General features: G+C 38.3%; 1 protein-coding gene across 2 annotated transcripts in view; it reads left to right on the top strand.

The window, feature by feature from the left end:
* The first annotated feature begins 665 nt into the window (after positions 1-665).
* SELENOT (selenoprotein T) overlaps positions 666-23,299 on the top strand; it is a 25,490-nt gene continuing 2,856 nt past the window's right edge. Inside the window, exons 1-6 of one of the 2 annotated variants that reach the window (XM_003802191.3) lie at positions 666-898; positions 10,749-10,859; positions 11,408-11,534; positions 13,594-13,681; positions 15,546-15,699; positions 16,216-16,948. In XM_003802191.3, coding sequence (XP_003802239.2) covers positions 762-898; positions 10,749-10,859; positions 11,408-11,534; positions 13,594-13,681; positions 15,546-15,670 — 588 coding nt within the window. In that variant the 5' untranslated portion in view covers positions 666-761 and the 3' untranslated portion in view covers positions 15,671-15,699; positions 16,216-16,948. Of the gene's footprint in view, positions 899-10,748; positions 10,860-11,407; positions 11,535-13,593; positions 13,682-15,545; positions 15,700-16,215; positions 16,949-23,299 lie in introns of those variants that run through there. The other variant, XM_023508267.1, reaches the window with a different exon arrangement.

Below are 23,299 nucleotides of genomic sequence, written 5' to 3'. Positions count from 1 at the left end.
TATGTCTCCAATATTCCAAAGGTTTTTTTTTCTTTAGAGACAGTCTCACTTTATTACCCTCAGTTAAATGCTGTGACATCACAACTCACAGCAACCTCCAACTCCCGGGCTTAGGCGATTCTCTTGCCACAGCCTCCCGAGTAGCAGGTACTACAGGTGCCTACTACAACGCCCCGCTATTTTTTGGTTGCAGTTTGGCCGGGGTTGGGTTTGAACCTGCCACCCTCGGTATATGGGGCCAGCGCCCTACCCACTGGGCCACAGGTGCCGCCCCCAAAGGTTTTTCAAAAATTATTTTTAATATTCTTTTAGCAGACAACAATAGATCTTATCAAAGAAAGGGCCTTAACAGGGCACCCCAAAAGGTCAGCATTACTCTTCTGAGAGTGCTTTCCCTTCCAACTCCCACATCTGTATCGCCGCTGTCAAGGAGATATTCCTAAATGTCTCAGATGAATGTACAAATTAATAAAATCGGATATGTTATAGGAACTCAAATCTATCTACAGTCACCCCACTAGTCTCTCGACCCCCTCACTACGCAGACTCCGCACACATCTAAGATGGTGGTGGGTCAGGACAGCGAAACAGTTCAGCGCTCCCTCCCAGAGTGTGCGCAGGCTCTTGGCTGCGCAGGCGCATTCCGGCTTCCGCCCGACCTTGGCGGATCGCGCCTGCGCAGTGGGGGGTTGCTCGCGGCTCGGCTTTGGGCGAGCTGCAGTCTCGATCTGAGGGCGGCCGAAGTGGCTGTCTCATTTAAGATGAGGCTTCTGCTGCTTCTCCTGGTGGCGGCGTCGGCGGTGGTCCGGAGCGAGGCCTCGGCCAACCTGGGCGGCGTGCCCAGCAAGAGATTAAAGATGCAGTACGCCACGGGGCCGCTGCTCAAGTTCCAGATTTGGTGAGTATGTGCAGTGGGCCCGGGCCCGCGCCTCTGCTCCGCGCCCCTCGCTACGCAAGGCCCCGGCTTCGCGGCCTTGAACGGCGCCGGCGTCCTTCTGCAGCCTGCCTTCTCTCGGGCAGGACATCCTCCTTCCTTCCAAGTGAAACCGCTCACTTCTTTTTTGCCTCCTGCGATGGTGGGAATGAGGAAAGAGGGCACGAGAAGGTTAAATGGTGAAAGGCGAGGACGAGGGGACACTTGTCAGTGCGGAGGACAGGTTGGCGGAGTCACGCCATAGCTACCCCGCTGCCTGCGGAGATGGGAATGAGTGGGCGCCGCGTCGGCGGAAGAGCCGAGCGTTTGTCACTCAGGTTCACATTTCCTGTCCACCTTTACGGGGTTACGTCGGGCAGTCTCTTGTTGGTTAATTGGGGTCCTTGGAAAGGATCGGGGATTGAAAGACTCCCTTTCTCCGGGACCTGCTGGGGTGACTGTTGAGTGAGGGAGTGGACTTGTGAGTCTGGGTATGCCGGTTTTCAGTTTGCGATATCCAGTGTGTCAGAAAAGGAGCGTGTTGCTTTGAACGTTGACGGTTCGCTCCCAAACACCCGGGTCTTCGCCCCCATTCCTATCACACCTGCCTCCTAGGAGTTGCCTTTCTGGCATCTCGTTCTACCTTTCACTCGTGTTGTGCAGGGAAATGGGAAAGAACCTGGCAGTTTCCGATATTGTTCTATAAATGACTTTGTTATCGTCGAGTAGTGAAGGGTTAGAAGCAGGGCAGCGATGTATTTTATAAGGTAAGCGGGGTTGGGGACGGTTTGAAAGGTAGATGATTAAAGAAAAAAAAACCCTAAATTGTAAATTTGCAGAAATAAGAATTGTACACCCCAACAGGCCAGTTTTCTCATAGGATGGTCAGATTAGTAAATCATCAGAGCCCCGATCTTTGGAGCATTGACGTAGAACATTATTCATTTAGTCATCTTTTAAAAACTTAATGTTTTAACATAGGTATACTGAAGTTTACAGTTTTTACTTTGCCACCAGCTTTTTGCTTAATCATTGACTACTAAAGTAGCAAGTCTTTAAAATTAAAAAAAAAAAGTAGTGTAGGTGACATTTAAGCCAGAGAGTTAGAAAATACGATGGTGAGACTTTATTTTTGGAGTGAAAACTAAAAACATTACACTTTCTCCTGATTTAAAACAACTCCCTGTACAGTTTACCATGTGCCTGGAATATGTCATCTTTCATGTAATATTGCAAATGGCAGCATGATTTAACCATTTGAAATTTTTCCCTTCATTTCTACCCACCGAAAAATTGTAAGCATTGTGATACTTTTGGATGTAAGTAGTTTAAAAAAAAGACTGCAGTTTTAAAATTTACATAATTTTTTTGGTATCTTACTATCTTTTGGTTGCAGTTTTGCTTTTTCTAAGATAATTCTCTTTTACATTTGATTATATTGGAATACTTGTCACAGTAATTTACCAGATGTATCTTTTATTGAGGATGTTCACAGCAAGATTGTAAAAATGTGTAAACATAGCTGGGTGTTGTGGCAGACGCCTGTAGTTCCAGTTACTCCAGAGGCTGAGGCAAGAGAATCGTTTGAGGTTGTGAGCTATAACGCCATGGTACTCTACCAAGGGCAACAAAGTGAGACTCTGTCTCCCCTGGGTAGAGTGCTGTTGCATCACAGCTCACAGCAACCTCAAACTCTTGGGGCTTAAGCGATTCTCTTGCCTTAGCCTCTCAAGTAGCTGGCACTACATGCGCCCACCACAATGCCTGGCTGTTTTTTTGTTGTAGTTGTCATTGTTGTTTAGCAGGCCCAGCCCAGGTTTGAACCTGCTGGCTGCCCTAACCACTGAGCTATGGGCACCCAGCTTAATAAGAGTTTTCTTTTGCAGTCATTCCAAGTATGTTACGAACAAAAATGTTTGTTTTTTTTGGGGGGGGGATCTAACTGTATTTGTATGCCTTGCCAAAATACGGATAAACTTAGCTTGTTGTTTTTTGCTTTTTCTCTAGAGGTTAATCTGTTTATAGTAAAGTGAATATTGGGTTTTTGGTTTTGGTAGATTGTCTTGGATATTTGTTTGCAAGTTTGGGAAAGGAAAGGGAGCTAGTACAATCGAGGATAAAAAGACATGAAGAATTTATTTATTTTGAGCCAGGGTCTCTGCTCTGTTGCAGAATAGAGCACAATGGTGTTGTCCATGGGTTCACTGCAGTTTCATTCTTGAGCTCAGTGATCCTCCTGCCTCAGCCTTCTGAGTAGCGGGACTGCAGGTGTGCACCACCATGCCCAGCTAATTATTTTATTTTGTAGAGATAAGGTCTTGCTATGTTGTTCAGCTTGATCTCAGATTCCTAGGGCCTCAAGTGATCCTCTTGCTTTGGCCTCCCAAAATGTCAGGATTATAGGCGTGGGCCACCTCACCTAGCCACATGAAGAATTTTTAAATTTCTTTTGAAGTCAGTGTTATAAAGTGCAGTTTTTCAACAATTACCATTGTTAATAAAAACTATTTTTACTTTAATTTCTATTGAGTTTATCCCTTATGAGTACTTTTAAAAAATAACTGTAGCTCAGGATACCACCTGGTAATTGTACTGCTTTTGAAATTTTTTTGTACAACCAGATAGCAACACAATTCAGAGATCAAGCTTGTAGAATAGTTTAAGACACATTTCCTACTATATGTGTTTTTTTCAATAAATTTTCATTTATTGAAATACCTGCTGTTCACCAGAAACTAAAGATAATGACCACCTCATGAAGCCTACAAAATTGACAGAGTAGTAAGTACTCTGTGTACCTGAGTCTTTAGTTTATTATGTCAATTGATTAATTTTGATGACATTGGCTTCATATTTGGGACAAAATTTGTCTTATTTAGACATTTAACCATTGAACATAAAGTTCTCTAATCACATTTTCTTATTTATTTTTGCATCAGGGCCTCACTGATTTCCTCAGGATAGAGTGCAGTTCTGTACTCATAGTCATAGCTCCTTACAACCTCAAACTCCTCTGCTCAAATGATCCACCAGCCTTAGCTTCCTGAATAGCTGGGCTTATAGGCCTAGTATACTCAGCTAATTTTTTTTTCTATTTTTTGTAGACTCAGAGTCTTGCTTTGTTGCTCAGGCTAGTCTCAGACTTCTGGCCTCAAGCAATCTGCTTGCTTCTCCCAAAGTGCTAGGATTATAGGTGTGAGCCTGTGAGCCACTGTTCTGGTACTGTTTTTTTTTTTTTTTTTGAGACAGGGTCTTAAGCTGTTGCCCTGGGTAGAGTGCCATGGCATCACAGCTCACAGCAACCTCAGACTCCTTGCCTCAGCCTTCCAAGTAGCTGGGACTACAGGCGCCTGCCACAACGCTTAGCTATTTTTTGTTGTTATTGTAGTTGTCATTGTTGTTTTAGCTGGCCCTGGCCGGGTTTGAACCCACCAGCCTCTGTGTATGTGGTGGTGTACGTGGCCAGCATCCTACCCGCTGAGCTACAGGTGCTGCCATATGTTAGCTACTTTTACATATGATGTATGACAAGCATACTTTTTTATGTATATATGATTTAACATATCAGATGTACAGAGGCCGGGTGTGGTGGCTTATGCCTGTAGTCCCAGCACTTGGGAGGCCAAGGTGGGTGGATTGGCTGAGCTTACGAGTTTGAGACCAGCCTGAGCAAGAGCAAGACCCTGCCTCTAAAAAATAGCTGGGTGTTGTGGCAGGCATCTATAATCCCAGATACTTGGGAGGCTGAGGTAAGAGGATTGCTTGAATCCAAGAATTTGAGGTTGCCGTGAGCTAAGACGCCATGTTACTTTACGGAGGGTGACCAAGTGAGACTCTATCTCACAAAAAAACAGGAAAACAAAAATCAGATAATAAGCATTCGATTAGTTGTAGCAGTTTAAAGAGATTAAAATAAAGACCTAAGACTGATTTGGAATTTTGACACTGATCAGTATTAGTAAAATGCTGACTTAGAGAAATTGTGAGTTATAGACAATGTGTTATCGTAGACTTATTTGCATATTCATATATTTGAGTATCTCTTCTAAGCAGGCACATTGCTTGGTGCAGGAAATTTAATTCAGTGCTCTCGTAGAGTTATAGGCAAGAGCAGATAGTCATTAATCCATGGACCTCACACACATAAAATTACAGTTGTGTTAAATGCTATGAAGAAGGGTTATATGGTGGTATGAAAGCAACCTAAGGGATCAGGGAAGGTTTCTGTGAAGAAATGAACTTTGAATTGAGATTTGAAGGATAAGATTTATTTAGAGCTTTCCAGGCAATGGTAATAACATGTGCCGTGGGCTTAACAATGGAAAAGAATGGTTTACTTACAAAGGCTGAGACTGCTGACCTCAAAGACAAAAAAGAAAGTAGCACTCACTCAACCTTGAGTGTCTGGCAGCCACCAGAAAGACCAGTTGGTTTCATTGTGGAAAAGACATTCGGGGGACAAGGAATAAATGCGAAACCATTGGGGGGCTTTTGGGACTGTCCAGGCAAGAGATGATGGAACTTGGAATAGAAAATGGTGGTAAAAGTAGAAAAGAAAGAGGTGAGTTTGAGAGGTTTTTATTTAGGAGGTAAATTTAGCAGCTTTTGGCAATGCATTATTTGGCAGAGCAAGGAGAGGCGGCCTGAGGTGAGAGATGCGTAGGTGCCTCCTCACTTCTGGAGTGATGCTATGCCATTCACTGGAATGGTAAACATTTAAAGGAAACAAGTTTTATGAATTTTTTGGGGGGGGGAGGGAGGAAATCTTGAATTTTGAAGACTAAAGAGATAGTAGCCACAAAGAAATGTTCATCTCTCCAAAATAGCTACAGTAACTGAAACCAGAAGTAACAGTAAAGTAACAGTTACTGTATTTCACCCAATCTAAGGTATAATAGATTGTAAGATATACTATTATTTTATATACCACTTAGGAGGAAAAGATACTGCCATTTAAAACTATGACACACTAATGATTATAAGGTAAATGCTGATTTTGTGTGTGGCGTGTGTGTGTTGCTCAGGGTGGAGGATAGACTAAGATAGTTATTGGGAAATTGTTCATTTAGTGGAGTAGCAATTTGGAGGTCAGGTTCTTATGTGCCTTTTCCCTTTGAATGTCATTAGGTAAATTACAGTATTAAATCTCTTTATTCTTCTATGATATTTTATTTAAAAAAGAACTCTTTAGTACTGTGGTGTCACACATAGCTCACAGAAACCTCAAACTCTTGGGCTTAAGGGATTCTCTTGCCTCAGCCTCCCAAGTAGCTGGGACTACAGGCGCCTGCCACAGTGACCGGCTATTTTTTTGTTGTAGTTGTCATTGGTGTTTAGTTGGCCTGGGCGGGTTTGAACCCGCTAGCCTTGGTGCATATGGCTGGTGCTGTAGCCACTGTGATATGGACGCTGAGCCTGATTCTATAATCTTTGTAATTTGAATATAATGGCTCCGTGTTAACAATCAAATATTATTTGAACGTATACCTTGTACTAGGCACTGTGGTAGCTGTAAAGAATAAAAAATAATTCCAATCTTGAGAGAATATAGTGTTTGGAGAGAGACTACATACTTACACACAAAAATATAACAGTAACCTATGGTAGGCAGTGTGTAGTAAAGCACCCTACAGAGAATACTGACAGTACATGTTGAGGGAATAAAAGGATAAAGATCTTTTGGTGGGATCTTGAAAAAATAAGTAGTCAACAGGAAATTGGACAGTATTTTAGGGACAGTGACTGTGAGCAGTAGTATGGAGTTGGAACTCTATAAGGCATAATGGAAGGTAGGAAGATAAATGAACCAATTACACCAGAAGGCTTAGGGCAGTTAATTTGAAAAGTTGGTTTGTACTAAGTAATATAGATTCAACATTAGGCTAGAAGTTCAAGTTTAGTGCTGTAAGGAATGTGAAAGTGAGAAAATTTTTTTACACAGGTGAGTTCTGTGATGGGTGGAATCCACACTCAGGCAGCTGAATTGATTGAGGGAAGGAAAGCTGGGTAGCAGGCTGCTGGTTAAAAGGCAGCTATGGGCATAAGGTGCAAACCTAATTCTAACAGAAAAAGTAAATATTAATAAATGTGAATTCTGTAGGTAGTTTTGGACTTGAAAAATGGGATAGTATATTGTTTGAGGAGTCAGTGGAACACCAGGATGGAGCTGAGTTGGAGCTCCATCAGTCAGGCTGGATGTGCAGGGAGTGTTAACTTGGTTCCTCTCAGCATGTGCTTCCCCGTCCGTACTCACCCAGCCAGACTGTGTTCCTTATAGCAAGTATTCTTGAATCTTTTCTCTCACTTAGTAATCATAGAAAAGCTAAAAAAAATTTAAAAATTCACTGACTTTCTTTTCTTTTTTTTTTTTAATTTAAAAATTTTTTTTGGTTGCCCAGACTAGAGAGCGGTAGCATCATCATGGCTCACTGTGGCACTGTGTTTTGTCTCTACTCTGGAAACTAGTTTTTATTTATTTTTAATTTTTTTGAGACAGAGTCTCACTATGTTGCCGTGGCATGACAGCTTGCAGCAACCTGAAACTCTTAGGCTTAAGCAATTCTCTTGCCTCAGTCTCCCAAGTAGCTGGGACTACAGGTGCCCCCCACAACGCTCGGCTATTTTTTGATTGTAGTTGTCATTGTTTGGCAGGCCTGGGCTAGATTTGAACCTGCCAGCTCTGGCATATGTGGGTGGTGCCCTTGCCGCTGAGCAAGGTGCTGAGCTTGGAAACTATTTTTTTATTAACAAATTTATATGGTATATAGCTACTCAATAGAGTGACTTAATTTGTCTCTTATCAACATACTTTATATACTACTTAATGGTTTTTTAAAAAATTTTTTAGGACTTCTTTTTTGAAATTGAGGTATAATTTATATGCCATAAAATTCACCCATAGTGCATTTTTATAAATTGTTAGACTGATAAAAAGATAAAATACATGTTCTATGCTAATTCATAGCCAAACTAGAAAGGTCTCTTAGATGCTTTGTTTATTGCATATATACAAGATATATCACGTATATCTCTTACTTGTTCAAAGTGGACTGATTTCAAGTGACATTCGAATAAACTCAGTAACAAAGACCTAACTCTAAACCTCTTACAAGCCACTTTGGGCTCATTTTGTGTATCTGCAGCAGTGGACATTGTAAATCTTTAAGAGAGACAATTGGAAGGGACATCACCTGATTTCATATAATACAGTTCCTTAACCTGATAAACTGCCACCTCTTCAGTGGTGTTTTTGTGCTTTTTAAAAACCTTGAGCAAGTCTGATCTACATTTTTTAATCTTCATCCAAAGTGTGTGAATACCTGTTTGCTACTTTTTAAAAAGGCAGTTATCAGATTAGTTTATTATTTGTTCCTTGAATATCTTGTTTCTTATGTGGTTTATAGCAGGGGTCCCCACCCTTTTTGACGGCAGGGACCAGTTTCATGGAAGAAAATTTTTCATTGGATGGGTTGAGGAGGGGATGGTTTGGGTATGATTCAAGCACATTGCATCTTTACCTCAGATCGTCAGGCATTAGATTCTCATAAGGAGCACAAAATCTAGGTCCCTCGCCTGTGCAGTTTACTGTAGGGTTTGTGCTCCAGTGATAATCAAAAGCCTTTGTTGATCTAACAGCAGGCAGAGCCTAGGCAGTGATGGGAGCGATGGGGAGTGGCTTTAAATACAGATGAAGCTTTGCTTGCTCACTTGCTGCTGCGCGGCCTGGTTCCTAATAGGCTGCAGGAGCCTACCAGGGACAGCACGTTGAGGAGAACCCGTTCAGGTCTCATTGCCTAAAACACTGAGAGCAGGTGAGGCCCAGGCAGAGGTGTTCAATGACTTCATCTCCTTAAACAGAACAAGGTGAAATACAGATTACATCTAAAAATGGCACCGTCAGGCTTTTTTGTTTTTTTGTTTTAAGAGATGAAGTCTCATTCTGGTGTGAACATAGCTCATGTAGCCTCGAACTCGTGGGTAGAAGTTATCCTCCCCCCTCAGCCTCCTGTTCAGCTGGGGCTAAACACCACCACAGGAGTACACCACCACATCCAAGAGTGGTTAGCTTTTAATGATCAGTGAGCTTTTGGATTAGCCAGTTCTCTAGACAATTTGAAAATAGTATTTTGACTATATTTTTCTCAATTTCTTGGTAAGTATAGAGTAAATATTAGTTGAAACTCTTGGGTTTAGTAGCTTATGCCTGTAATCTCAACACTTTAGGAAGCCAAAGCAGGAGGATCTCTTGAGGCCAGGAGTTTGAGACTACCCTGGGCAATATAGCTTATCCTGTCTCTAACTGAAAAAAAAAAAAGTTTTAAAAAATTAGTCAGGCTTGGTGACATATTATAGTCCTGGCTATAGGAAAAAAAAAAATTAGATACTATTATTTTAGATAATCAACTCCATTATAAACACCAGTCCAAACTTGGGCATTGAAATCAATTTCTAGATCTTAAGGGTTATCTGAATTATTTTTATAATACCTTCAAAACAAAAGCAGTATTAAAAATTTATCAGATGGTACCGGTAGCTCAAGTGGCTAAGGTGCCAGCCACATACGCCAGAGCTGGTGGGTTCAAATCCAGCATGGGCCTGCCAAACAACAATGACAACTGCAGCCAAAAAATAGCTGGGTGTTGTGGCGTGTGCCTGTAGTCCCAGCTACCGTACTTGGGAGGCTGAGGCAAGAGAATTGCTTAAACCCAGGAGTTTGAAGTAGCTGTGAGCTGTGACTCTATGGCACTCTACTCAGGGCGATAGCTTAAGACTCTGTCTCAAAAAAACAAAAAATTATCAGAGAAAGCAATTGTGGTAGAAAACTAGTACAATACTTGATGAATGTAGATGAAAGTTTTTGTTTGTTTTTTATTTTATTGTTGGGGATTCATTGAGGGTATAAGAAACCAGGTTACACTGATTGCTTTTGTCAGGTAAAGTCCCTCTTACAATTGTGTCTTGGCCCCAAAAGGTGTGGCACACACCAGGACCCCACCCCCCTCCCTCATTTCCTCTCTCTGCTCATGAGATTTACTAATATTTGGACTGTTTGACTCTGTCAGATACAAACTCCGTACTGTACCTTTGGGGTGGTAATGGTATGGTTGGTGTTTTCCCCTTGCTTAATTGACAGAGCTGGGACCTCAGGTTTTACAGTGCAATAACTTAATTACTGACTGTACTTCCCCTGTACCAAGTTGTACCTTCATTGCTTTATGGTATTTATGTAGCCCTGAACTTAGAACTTAGTGAACTTAGGTCCTGAATAAGCTCTTCTGGTGGCATGACGATGGTACTACCACCTTTTTTCTTCTTTATCTGTGTACTCTAATGGTGTATTTCCCTTTTCTTGTTGGGGCAACATATTAAAATATTTGAAAGTGTTGTTGAGAGACTTTAATGGAGAAGATTGGATGCTGTTGATCTAATTTCCAGAGTTATAAGACTTTTCCTTCCCAAATTGTTGAAAGTTATCTTCCCAATTATTTTCCTTTGTAAAATGGAATCAAATTTTAGAGATAGAAACCTGAGGCCACATTGATGAGAGAACTCAAGATATGCTGGATATGAAATATTCACAACAAATATTTGTTGTGCAGCAGTAACTCAAATCTATAAAGTTTAATGTCCTAATGGAAGGATTATTTGAAGAGGAGGTAATCAAAATACATGAGATTTGTGAAAAACCTCCACATGCCCATCATATAGGTTCAATCATTATTAATTTGTGACTGATAGAAAAAATTTAAATCATATTTTAGGCTTTGTCTAACTTTAGCAAGATAAACCTACATATATTATAAACCACTTAATGGAAACACTTTGTTTTCGGCAGTGTTTCCTGAGGTTATAGGCGGGTGTTTGAGGAGTACATGCGGGTTATCAGCCAGCGGTACCCAGACATCCGCATTGAAGGCGAGAATTACCTCCCTCAACCAATATATAGGTAAGTAAATTTCAGGAACTTAAAAGGAAAATGTTTGACTTCATACACTTTTGTGAATTGGTTTAATGAACTTTCCTTGGTTATTATAATTTCTTAGTTGGTCGTGATACATAGATGATGCTGCTTTGTAAATAGCAAGTTAATTTGACTCAAATATAAAAGGCTTTTTCTGTAAGAAGGAAAATGGTCATTTAAGAGATGCCGATCCTTCTAATGATGAGCTTTCTTTTGTAGTTTCTATTATGCAAATAGACCAAGAATCCAAGATCTTCATAGAAATTTAGTGGTATTAAATCCTGTACTATCTTAAAGTAATGATATCTTTAAGGCCAATTCTGTATAATTTCGTAAGTTAAGTTTTTGATTGTTTTAAAAATATCAAACGTTCTTTTACCCTGCACAGTAAATTTCAGTTACTGACTTTTCCTGTTACTAGTAACTTTGAGATTTGATGTCTAGAAAATGTCTGTACACATACACTTGAATTAAATTTTAAAGTAGATGAGAAATTGTGGTTTCTGATGGATTTGTTTCTTTTCTTTTGATAGACACATAGCATCTTTCCTGTCAATCTTCAAATTAGTATTAATAGGCTTAATAATTGTTGGCAAGGATCCTTTTGCTTTCTTTGGCATGCAAGCTCCTAGTATCTGGCAGTGGGGCCAAGAAAATAAGGTATGTAACTTAATAGCTTTGGCAACTGTAGGATTTTAGGTTGTCAGTTTAAACAATTTTAATGGATTTTTGAGTTCTTGTTACTGATTCACCTGTTAATGTGTATTATTTCAACTTACACTACTTTTATGTCTGGGCAAGTCACTTAATCTCTTTTGGCCTTTGTATTAAGCATGATTATGTCTTAACCTTTTTATTTGGGGGGAATAAGGAGGTGTCACTTTAATAGAACCTGGGAATAAAATAATGTATTACCTACCTTGATTATATATATTATTTAGGTCAAATCATATCCAGCAAAACATAATACTATATACATATCATAGGCCTTTGGGTTGATTTACATTAATAAAAGGGGTTTCCTTGAATTTATTCTTATCTCTTTCTTTTGTAATTATTTATCCTTTGACTCTTCTGTTTATGTGGATCTATTTGGCACATTACATGAATGAGTCAATATAAATGTACTTGAGGATCTTGGGCTACTTCTCTTTTCCTTTGTAGGGATTGCTATTCATTCTTTGTAGAGCACTCTTATTTTCACGTTTTAATTAAAATCATTTTCTCTGGAGAAATTTTTATTTCTCTCTTTGGTAGAGTTTCTAAGCTTTCTTCTTTGAAGTATTCTTGTTTTGAGTCTTCTATCTAGCCTTGTCCTTTAGTTCTAGGCTGATTACTTTCAGAAGATTCTTTCCTACATGGCTGTATTTATATTTCTTTTTCTTAAGGAACCATTTAATAACAGGCAAGATTTTTTTTTTTTTTTGAGACAGTCTCACTATGTTGCCCTGGGTTGTGGTATGGTACATAGCTCACAACAACCTCAACCTCTTGGGCTAAAGTGATTCTCTTGCCTCTGCCTCCCAAGTAGCTGGGACTATAGGCTCCTGCCACAATGCCCAGCTATTTTTTTGTTGTAGTTGGCAGGTTCGGGCTGGGTTCAAATCCTCCAGCCCCGGTGTATGTGGCTGGTGCTCTAGCTGCTGAGCTGCAGATGCTGAGCCCAGGCAAGACTTCTTAACATAAACTTCCACAGGTGCTATGTCTGAAGTTTGTCTCTACCCTATTAACAAAATGTTGATTTTTGCTACGGATTAAAAGTTGGAAGTTGAGTACCAATGATAATGCTTTATGCTCTATTTATTGATTTCAAATTGTTTTTAGTACATTTTACTTCTATAGACACATATGTACCGTGGTTGATTCACTGTGGAAGAAGAGGAATGTACTTCAGCGCAGTAGCTTTCATGACCGTTCCTTGTATTGTTCCCTTGAAAGCAGATTTACATTCCTAAATGTTAGAGTAATCCCTATGAAATCAAACACCACTGAGCTCAAGTGGGGCAGAAGGAAAGCCGTTTCTCATTTATTGTAGACATTTATTTTTCTGAAATAGCTTACCATGAATTGGCATCCTCACTACATCCTACTTTTTTTAGTCTAGTAATTTTGTTAAATTAAAACAAAATTAAAATTAAATTTTGTTAAATTAAAATTTTGTGTCCAACAAGGAACATCTAGTGTCTTTGGGAGGGTATAGATTTGTCTTCAAAAGGTGAATGAATGTACTCAAATACGCCAGGGCTCTCTAACCTACTTCTTTTTCAATTTGACTTAAAATTATTTGTTTGAAACATAATAGAACAGGTTGTAGTAAATACATGCAGTTGCTGATTATTGCATCACTAGTCTCTTGTGAAATCATATGTTACAAAATGGTAAAGGGAATCTTTGTGATACTGGTATTCTTCTTTTAACTTATTAAGGCTATTAATGATATTTCTTACAAATCTTGGGCACATTATGAATATCATATATAAGTTCTTTAGTATGTGTAGAGTTTTGAATTATTGTATTTTTCTTGCTCTTTGTATGTTATCTGAACTATGTAGGGTAGCAATAATAGTTTTGTGTGGAAACTTTTAGTGTAGATTAGAAAAGCGCATTTACCAAATGAGAGTTATGCTGTCTATTAAAATTATTAGTGTATCCGAAGTTGTCACGTTGTTTTGACTTCAAAATGACTTTGCCTGTTGTGCTTTATTATATTTTCTCCTAGGTCTATGCATGTATGATGGTTTTCTTCTTGAGCAACATGATTGAGAACCAGTGTATGTCAACAGGTGCATTTGAGATAACTTTAAATGGTAGGTTCCGTAGAGTTTGCATTTTATGGCAAATTTTAAATTTTGTAATGAGCATCAGGCATTTCTGTTTTTCATAAGAGAAACTTTTATTTTTTCTTTTCTTTTATTTATTTTTTGCTGACAATTGATTCTTTAGGAAGGAGAAACTTCTTTAATGTTTCCATAAAAGATCAGTTTATTTGAAAGAAATTGTAAATTTAGGAAATAGTAAGTTGAAATTTTCTAAATTCTTCTATCTTTCTTTACCTGTTTTTGAACTTCACATTTTGGGGTTCCTCAAAGAGTTGGCCCTCTTCTTATGCCATATTATCTCGGTGGCCCTCATCTACTCCCATGGCTTTAAAATAACATTTATATGATAATCCTTGACTGTATGGCTCTAGACCTCTCTTCTAAGTGCTGTATCTAACCATCTTAAATATAACATGCTCTAAACTAATTCTTGATTACTTCTGGTTCCTACAGTTCCTATACATTGTTAACGTGCATCTCCTTTGGCATTTCTCATTTATTTAATGGCACCATTATTTGTGTACTCAGTTGCCCATATCAGAAACCTAGGTAACATTACCTTCTCCCTTATTCTCCGTATTTAATGGGTTACCAAGTCTTATCAATTCTACCTCCTAAATTTTTCAAAAGCTGCCACTCTAGTTCAAGTCACAATTACCATGATACCCTCTTATTCATTCTCTAGGGGTTGGCAAATATGACCCACGAGCTAATAACAATTTTTACCTTTTTTTTTTTTTTTTGAGACAGGGTCTCACTCTGTTACCCACGCTAAAATGCAGTGATATCATCATAGCCCACTGCAACCTCCATCTCCTCCTGTTTTCAGGTGATCCTCCTGCCTCAGCTTCCCAAGTAGCTTGGATTTCAGGTGTATGCCACCACACCCAGCTAATTTTTCTGTTTTTTGTAGTGACATGGTCTCACTCAAACTAGTGAGTTTCAAGGCTAGTCTGGGCTAGTCTCAAACTTCTGGCCTCCGAAAGCTAGGATTATAGGTATGAGCCACTGTGACCAGCTGTTTTTGTGACACATGAACATTATATGAAAATCAGACATTAGTGTTCTAACTAAAGTTTTGCGTTTCATCAATGATAAAATTTGTGGAAATTTGTTTATGTAAATATCTATAAATGTCTTTGATTTTTGTCTCTTGTTTTATAATGTCTAAAATACTTACCGTCTAACTTCTTACAGAAAAATTCACTAGTATCTGCTCTAAACAGTAATTGTTTTAAATGCAAATTTTATCTTGTTTGAATGTCTCAAGTTCATTGAATGACTTGACTTTGTTCTCAGAGTAAAGACTGGAACACTTAACATGGCTAAAAGGGCCTGCATGATCTAGTCTAGGGGCCAGCAAGCCGTGGTTCTATGGACCTTATCTTCTGCCTGTTTTGTGAATCCAGTTTTATTGGAATGTAACTATACCTGTTTATGTGTTATCCATAGCTGCTTTCAGGCTACAAGGAGACTTGAATAACTGACAGAGACTGTGTATCTTCCTAGCTGAAAATGTTTACTTGCTGGCCCTTTAGTTCTTTTAGAATATTACTTCTCTAAGTAGTAAGAGAGAAAGGCTTGTGTAGGTGCCTCTCATAGTATAGTAGCACTTTCTAGTTGGAATTCTTAGTACTTAGTTATAATCTTATAGCTATTTACATAATACTTGTGGCGTTTTCCCTGTAAGAATGTAAACTCCACTAAGAGCAGGAAGCTGTACTCTTTTCCTCACTTTTGTAGTCCCCGTTATATATATAGGCACTCAATAAGTACTTGTGGAATGAATGTCTACTATAAAATCATCTTTAATTTTTGTTTTTTTGGGGGGTGGTGCCATTTATTTTTATAGATGTACCTGTATGGTCTAAGTTGGAATCTGGTCACCTTCCATCCATGCAACAACTTGTTCAAATTCTTGACAATGAAATGAAGCTCAATGTGCATATGGATTCAATCCCGCATCATCGATCATAGCCCCACCTATCAGCACTGAAAACTCTATTGTAAGTAGTTTAAAAATAAAGTAACTATATATGGATTTCTATTAATTCTTATCACAAATCAGGAAGTTAGTAGTTATTGCATATATTATCACTTGAGTTTCCGATTCAGGATTAAACAGATGGATGTGTTCTCCATTAAAATTTATGCTAAGAATGTTTGGACCTGCTAAATAAAGTAAAATTGTGTTAATAATTTTATTTATCTTTAAAGTTTAATAATGGGGCCTGTAACATTTATTTTACTCCCAAATCCTAATGGCTAGAGTTAATATATTCTAGAATGTATATAAATATATATTCTTTCCTTACCTTCAAATAATTAGTTCCTGAGAGTATGCAAATTCTTTTAACGTGCTCATGATAAAAAACTTATAAGCAAATGTGTGAACACAGGTATTAGATAACTTCTGCTTAGCAAAGTTGTTCACTTCTTTTCTGATCAGTGACTTGACTTTCTAAAAGAGTTTATAAGAGTTATTTTTGAAATAAAATACTCTTTTTCTGTGTATCTTTCAGACATTAAGGGATTTTTGCAAGAGCAGCGTGACTGACAGTATGAAGGCCTGTACTGAAGACAGCAAGCTGTTAGTACAGACCAGATGCTTTCTTGGCAGGCTCGTTGTACCTCTTGGAAAACCTCAATGCAAGAGAGTTTTCCAGTGCTGGCGCATTTTGGAATTCTGCACATTCGTGGAGTGCAATAATACTGTATAGCTTTCTTCCCCCACAAATTCATCCAGTTGTTTTTTTTTTTTTTTAAAGTAAACATTACCACTTGTAACTTTTTTCTTAGTCATATTTAAAAAAAAAATAGAAAATTGAGTTACAATTTGATTTTTCTTTCCCCCAAAACGTCTGTTAAATCTGTTGTGCTTTTATATGAATTTTCTTTTTTTATAGTTTCAGATTAATCTTTTTGGGACTATAGCTAAAGTTCCCAGATACTTTCTAAGAGTTTATCAGATATCTCTGATTTGGCTATGTTCAGTTTATATAGTTTTCAAAATATTGCAGATTGTGAACAGTGCATTATACAAGATTATGGGGGAAATCCTATATCCAGAGTACTCTACAAATTTGTGTGTATGTGTGTATGTGTGTGTATGATTACCAGAGAACCACTAAAAAACCAACTGCTTTTTAAATCTTGTTACGTAGTTCCAGTGTCTTGCCTTGACCAATCTAATAAGTTGATTAACTGGGCCTTTATACTTAACTAAATAAAAAACTAAGCAGATATGAGTTAAATAAAAAAAGTTTCGATTTATTGCTCTATGCACTTGTTAATATATTTAACAATTATATTCCTGTTTTGATTGACAGATAATTTCATAAGGGATACACTTTAGATTCACACAGAAAGAATGGGTTCATTTACCGTTTCTAGGATCATTGAAACTCACTAAAGAAAGTTCCCTTGAACCTTTTTACATCATTGATACTAGTTGAATGGAGATCGATTGTCTGGTAATTTAACATATGTCAGAATTTTATTGTACATGAAGAACAAAAACGTTTTTAAATTAAGTTTTAGATACTGTTTCAGAGTTCTGTAAGAACAACTTAGCAGAAATAGGACCTTAATGTTAAAAAGTCATACAGCAGCAAAGCCTATTTTAGTTTTCGTATAGGAATAGAAATGGCAGAGCCAAAAGTAGACCTTAATTTGTTAGTGGAAATAAAGGGTTTTAAGGAAAAGTTATTAGGTGCAGGTTGAGTATCCTTATCAGAATGTTTAGGACCAGAAGTTTTGGATTTTTGGATTTTTTTCAGATTTGGGAATATTTGCATTATACCTAACTGGTTGTGTATCCCAAATCTGAAATCCTTTGTGTGTCATGTTGATGCTCAGGAAATTTCAGATTTTGGAACATTTTGGATTTGAGATTTTTGGATTTGGGATGCTCAACCTACAGTTCAACGTTGGGACCACCTAACACTTAAGTTTATAGGGCCTAACCTTCTATAATACCTAACCTTATACTTTGTCACTGATTATTTGTTGAATGCATGTCAGGTAGTGATCTTGATTGTGATAGCCTAAAAGTGGAAAATACGATAATCTCCAGATGACAATCTAATAACTCATTATAGAAAGCTGATCAAATAGTTATCCTTTTAATTAAGAGTACAGAACTGTTAACCTAAGTTCTTCATGTAGTGACAAGAGTCAATACAATTTAAGCTGAAAATTCCTTAGAGATTGTTATTCAGGTATGTAATATTTTGTCTTTGACTAGAGCTTAAAGCCTTGTTACTTGATTGTGTACCACTCTAAACTCCCCATGTTCTGCAAATTGAGCATTCTGCTGAATGTGTGTAGGGGTCTTTCTTCAGCTAATGAACATTCCACTAGGGCACAGTTAACTTTGTGGCATGTAGACGTTCAAAACTTGGGCCTTGTATGTTGCTGTGGACCTGATGGGTCAAACTATAAAGAACCTAAGATTCAATTCCAGCTTTCTCCATGTTTGCCTTGGGTTGATAACTTTGTCTTTTGGAGAATAGCTGTAAGTGGCTTAGACACTGATAAAACTCAGCTGTTTTGTTGACACTCATCTTTGTTTTATGCTTAGCCATTTAAATCTTGACTTTAATACTTTAATAGAATCTAGTGAAAAAATTAGAGGGAAGAGTAAATATAAGGAAAAAGAAATAGTAAACTGTTATATTCCTAATGTTTCAAAATTTGTTAGTTGCTTATAAATTGCCATGGCCATATAGTTTCTAAATGTTTATGATTATATTAATTAGAAGATGTAGAACGTGCCAGCAGATTGGCTAATATTATTGGAGTTTTACCACAGTTACCATTGTGGAAGAAATTATTTATTACATTAATAAAGAAATGTTGGTAAAACACGGCTTTTTACTTCAGTCCGTGAGATAAGCAAGACAAATCCGCTTTCAGAATATAAATGGCATTGTTTGTGTATGGCACCAACATTAATGGCAGGAGGTGATCAGCTTTTACAACTCTCAAAATGTCATGGATTCCCAATGATGGCTCTTTCTTGAATTTTTGAGACATAGTCTCACTTTGTTGCCCTTGGTAGAGTGCCGTGGTGTCATAGCTGATAGGAACCTCAAACTCTTGGGCTCAAGCTGTTCTCTTGTCTTAGCTTCCTGAGTAGCTGGGACTACAGGTGCCTGCCACAGTGTCTGCTTTTTTTGTTTGTTTGTTTGTTTGTTTGTTTTTTGCTTTTGAGATGGGATCTCACACTTGCTCAGGCTGGCCTCAAACCTGTGAACTCAGGCAATCTACCTGCCTCGGCATCCCAGAGTGCTAGGATTATAGGCATGAGCTACCACACCTAGCCTCTTTTTTTGAATGTTAGTTTGGGATCTTGATTTATTGACATTTTATTAGCGTCATGATTTAAAATAATTTAGATTTTAAAAATAGTCTACAAGTTTTTTTTTTTTTTTGAGACAGAGCCTGAAGCTGTCCCCCTGGGTAGAGTGCCATGGCATTACAGCTCACAGCAACCTCCAACTCCTGGGCTCAAGCGAGTCTCCTGCCTCCGCCTCCCAAGTAACTGGGACCACAGGTGCCCGCCACAACGCCCGGCTATTTTTTGGTTGCAACCGTCATTGTTGTTTGGCGGGTCTGGGCTTTATTCGAACCCACCACCTTAGGTGTACGTGGCTGGCGCCTTAGCCAGTTGAGCGACAGGCGCCGAGCCTAGTCTACAAGATTTTTAATATTCTAAGGCTTTGTTTTTTAAATTTCTTGTGAGAGAAATAAGGAATTGTGAAGTTAAGGGATTTACCTCTGTGGCATTGTGAAAACAAACTTTTATTACGCTAATGTGAAAGAACCCCTACATTGTGGAATTAAATCTATACTAGAGCACTTTATGTACTACCTATATTTAGGAAAATTTATGTTATAAAAGTTGTCAAATAATATGTTTACTTTCTAATGGTTTTTTAATTCCAATATTTATCACATACCCTCTGTCGGGCGCTCAGTTCTTATTATACTCTTGGACCTTAAATTACTCCCTTAAGGACCACTTGTGCTGCAGTGCTGCTAAGCTTTAATAGCTCGGTGATGTATCTTGTGCTGGAGTGGAATAGAGAGGAACAGTTCACATCACTGCCCATCTTTACGTCCAACCTCCAGAATCTCTAAGAAACTCACACTGATGTCCCCAGATCTGGAGAGAAACCAAATCTTCTTTTTCTCTGTTGACTGGTATGGACAATTTAACAATCTCAGAAGCGAGATAAAAAATCAGATTTTTAAAAAAATTCAGCTAAGTCTTTCCTTTTACAATCCTTGGTTCCCTCTTCCCTAGGATTCAGAAAAGCAAATAGAAATAAATAGGCCTAGCTCCGAACTATATCTTGAAGAAAAATACAAACCAATTTCAGATACAGTGAGAAGTTGTTAAATCATCCATTCTATATCAAGACCAATAGAATGTCTTCTGTTATCTGTGTTAAGTATTGGCAAAATTAAAAAAAAAAAAGCAAGGTAACTATGCAGACATTTGATGCCAGTAGTTTTAAAACTTCAGTGTGCTTAAGAATTTCTGGATCCCACCCCTAGAGGTTCTGGTTCGTTGAACTGAAATGGGGCCTAGTAATTTACATTTCAAACAAGCTTCAAAATAATGCTAATACTGCCAGTCTGTGGTCTACACTGATCAGCGGCTGTACCACAGAGCAGAATGCAAAAGACTCATGACTCAACCTAGAACCTTCCTGTTTATAGAATGAGTTAACACAGAGTCAGTAAAATGGGAACTCAGGAGGTAAACAGAATGAGATGAAAGGGAGATTGTTTCTAATAAGAATTGACTGACTTGTCCCAATTTATCTTTTAACAAGGCACTCCTTTCTTGTTAGTATTTTTATTCTTGAAACAGGGTCTAGCCGTGCTAATTAGGCTGTAGTATATAGTGACACAATCATAGCTCACTACAGTCTCAAACTCGGGAGCTCAAAGGATCATCATGCTTTAGCCCAAGTAGCTGGGACTCTAGGCATACACCACTATGCCCAACTTTTTTTTTTTTTTTTAAGAGATAGGATCTTTCTGTGTTGTTCAGGCTGGTCTCAGACTCTTAGCCTCAAGTAATCCATCTGCCTCAACCTCCCAAAGTGCTGGTATTATAAGTGTCAGCTACCTCTCCCAGCCAGTTAGCATTTTAAAACTTTTTGGATGAATGTGTTTTAAAAGGAAATATTATTTTGAGTATAATTTAAAATAACTGGCTTGAATGCCCAGGTTTTCTCAGAATGAATCAGACAACAGCCTTCTTTGTGCTTATTTTATAGTGACAACTCTAGATTTTCACATTACATAGACGTCTATTGAAATTCTTAAAGTTCTGAAAAAAATACATAATTTTATTAGAGTAATTAACCATAATGGAACTTACTAAATTGCTAGGGAAACCCAATCTGAACTATTTTGTGCCTCTAGAAAGGAAAAGATTAGTTCACGTACAGAACAGTCCGATAGAGAATTGGCCGCAGGAATTCAAATGGGATTATCAGAACTCTCTTCTAAATTGGTCTCATTCTTTATAGGAGCCTCACCATAATTGGGGAACAGAATGTAGAGGGGTGGGGAAGGAAGGAGGGCATGGATAAAGTCCCAGAAACGTACTCTGGTCCAACTTGTATCACCTGCCCTATCTCTGGAGTCTTTTTCACTTGATATAGATCCTTGATCATTCTGTCATCTGTCACCCTCTTTTCCTCTAGTTTACTCCACTTGGCTTCCTTCCTATTCAGGATTGTAATTGTTTAAGACATGCCTGTGGTTTTTTAGTTATAAGCTACTCAGATCAAGTGCTAGCTATTGAACTGACAGAGTTGGCTAGCGTGGATGGAGCCAGCACTCGATTGCTTAAGACAAGTATTAATATTAGAGCCTGGCAGGCAGGTTGCTACCACTGCTCCCTTGGGCCATTGACTATACTCATCTGCTCTGTGTACTAGCAACTCTTAGTAAAGGAAAAAAACAATTCCAGCTGCTTTGTTTATTACTCTTGACTGCTAAGAGCAGGTCTGTTTGTAAGCAAGTGTGCCGATGACATTTCCCCCTAAATGTTTAAAAAAGTGTATTAGTAAATGCTGCTGAATGTTGTCCTTTAATTGCTCATAAAATCAAGAGTTAAGAGACTATTTTTAAAGATATTAACATGTATAATGCATATAAGCAATAGGTAACTTATAAATGTGATTCTTACATTCTTACATTCTTACATTCAAGTAAAATTCTGTATTGAACATACATGAAATTGGGTGTGTTTGAAATTACTTCAGTACTCTAGTTTTCAAATAAAGGCCGAGAGAGGTTAAATATCTTGCCCTGGTTAGATACATATGGCAAAAAGAAATCTACACTCCTGGAGCTGGGAGAAGACAGAGTAAAAGCAGAGAACTTTGTCAGAAATCACTCCAGGCGAGAAGAGGAGAACAGCAACAGAGCAGTCTTACACATTTAATTTCCATCTCACTCCACATTTACTTTAAGTACCATGAGCTAGAACTTTTCAAATCAATGTAACAAACAAAAAAGGGCTATGTGTGCGTGAGACACCAAAAGAGGAGAAGGTAAGTTTACATGACAATTTACTATCCTAACGTAACTAAATTCAAGCTTCATATTTACTAACTAGAAAGACCCCACAAAGCGGATTTACAAATTTCACTTTTTCAGACCCCTTAGACTCTCTTCTTTGTTCATCTGTCTACATGGTGAGAATCGCAAGGTAATAGGTACCTTATACATATGGCAGGTTTAAAAACACCAGAGCTGCCTCTGAGCTAGAGGTTGGATCATATGTTTCCTGAAGGTTCTCACAGTTTTAATTCAATAAAAATGCCATGAGTAGGTCTTCTCAACTTTTCTGCTGAAGTACCAGCCTTCCTGGACTGTGGCTTGGTGTGGCCCATTGAAAAATAGTTTTATTGATGTCTCATTTTATGATAAAATTCGTGCAAAAAATATTTCAAATTGTTTATTGTTTTAACAAACTTTTTATGTATAATTCCCTAAGTCTTTAAGCAAAACTGATACTCCAAGAAATGTGTTTCTCCTGAGGCTGTGTGTAGTCCCTATACCTTGGCATCTTATTCCCATGGGGGGGTTGTGTGTATATGTGTACATCATCTTAAGAAATAAGGAGACCTACATTATAGAGTCATTTCCTTCAAATTTATATGAGCTTTTATAGACTGCAGTAAAGCATCATGCTTAAGGTGATTGCAAGAGAAGAGAATGCGCTCGAGGAATTTTGTGGGAAGATAAAATAGCATAGACACAAGCTGCAAAACATTATGTAAAGTTATAATACAAAAAATACTGTACAAAGTAATGCCAAACATGCTGAAAAAGTCTTGAGGAAGGTGAAAATGGTTCTATAAATGTTGCTATTGAATAAATGGATGGGTGATACAGTTGGGATGTTTGTCCCCTCCAAGCCTCATGTTAAAATTGGATCCCTAGGCTCGGTGCCTGTGGCTCAAGCGGCTAAGGCACCAGCCACATAACACCTAAGGTGGCGGGTTCGAATCCCCAGCCCGGGCCCGCCAAACAACAATGATGGCTGCAACCAAAAAATGGCCGGGCGTTGTG

Source organism: Otolemur garnettii, unplaced genomic scaffold (genome assembly GCF_000181295.1).
Source record: "Otolemur garnettii isolate 467f Iridium unplaced genomic scaffold, OtoGar3 scaffold00236, whole genome shotgun sequence".
Classification (NCBI taxonomy): Eukaryota; Metazoa; Chordata; class Mammalia; order Primates; family Galagidae; genus Otolemur; species Otolemur garnettii.
Note: the sequence above shows the minus strand (reverse complement) of the source record. Positions and strands in the feature narration are given on the sequence as shown.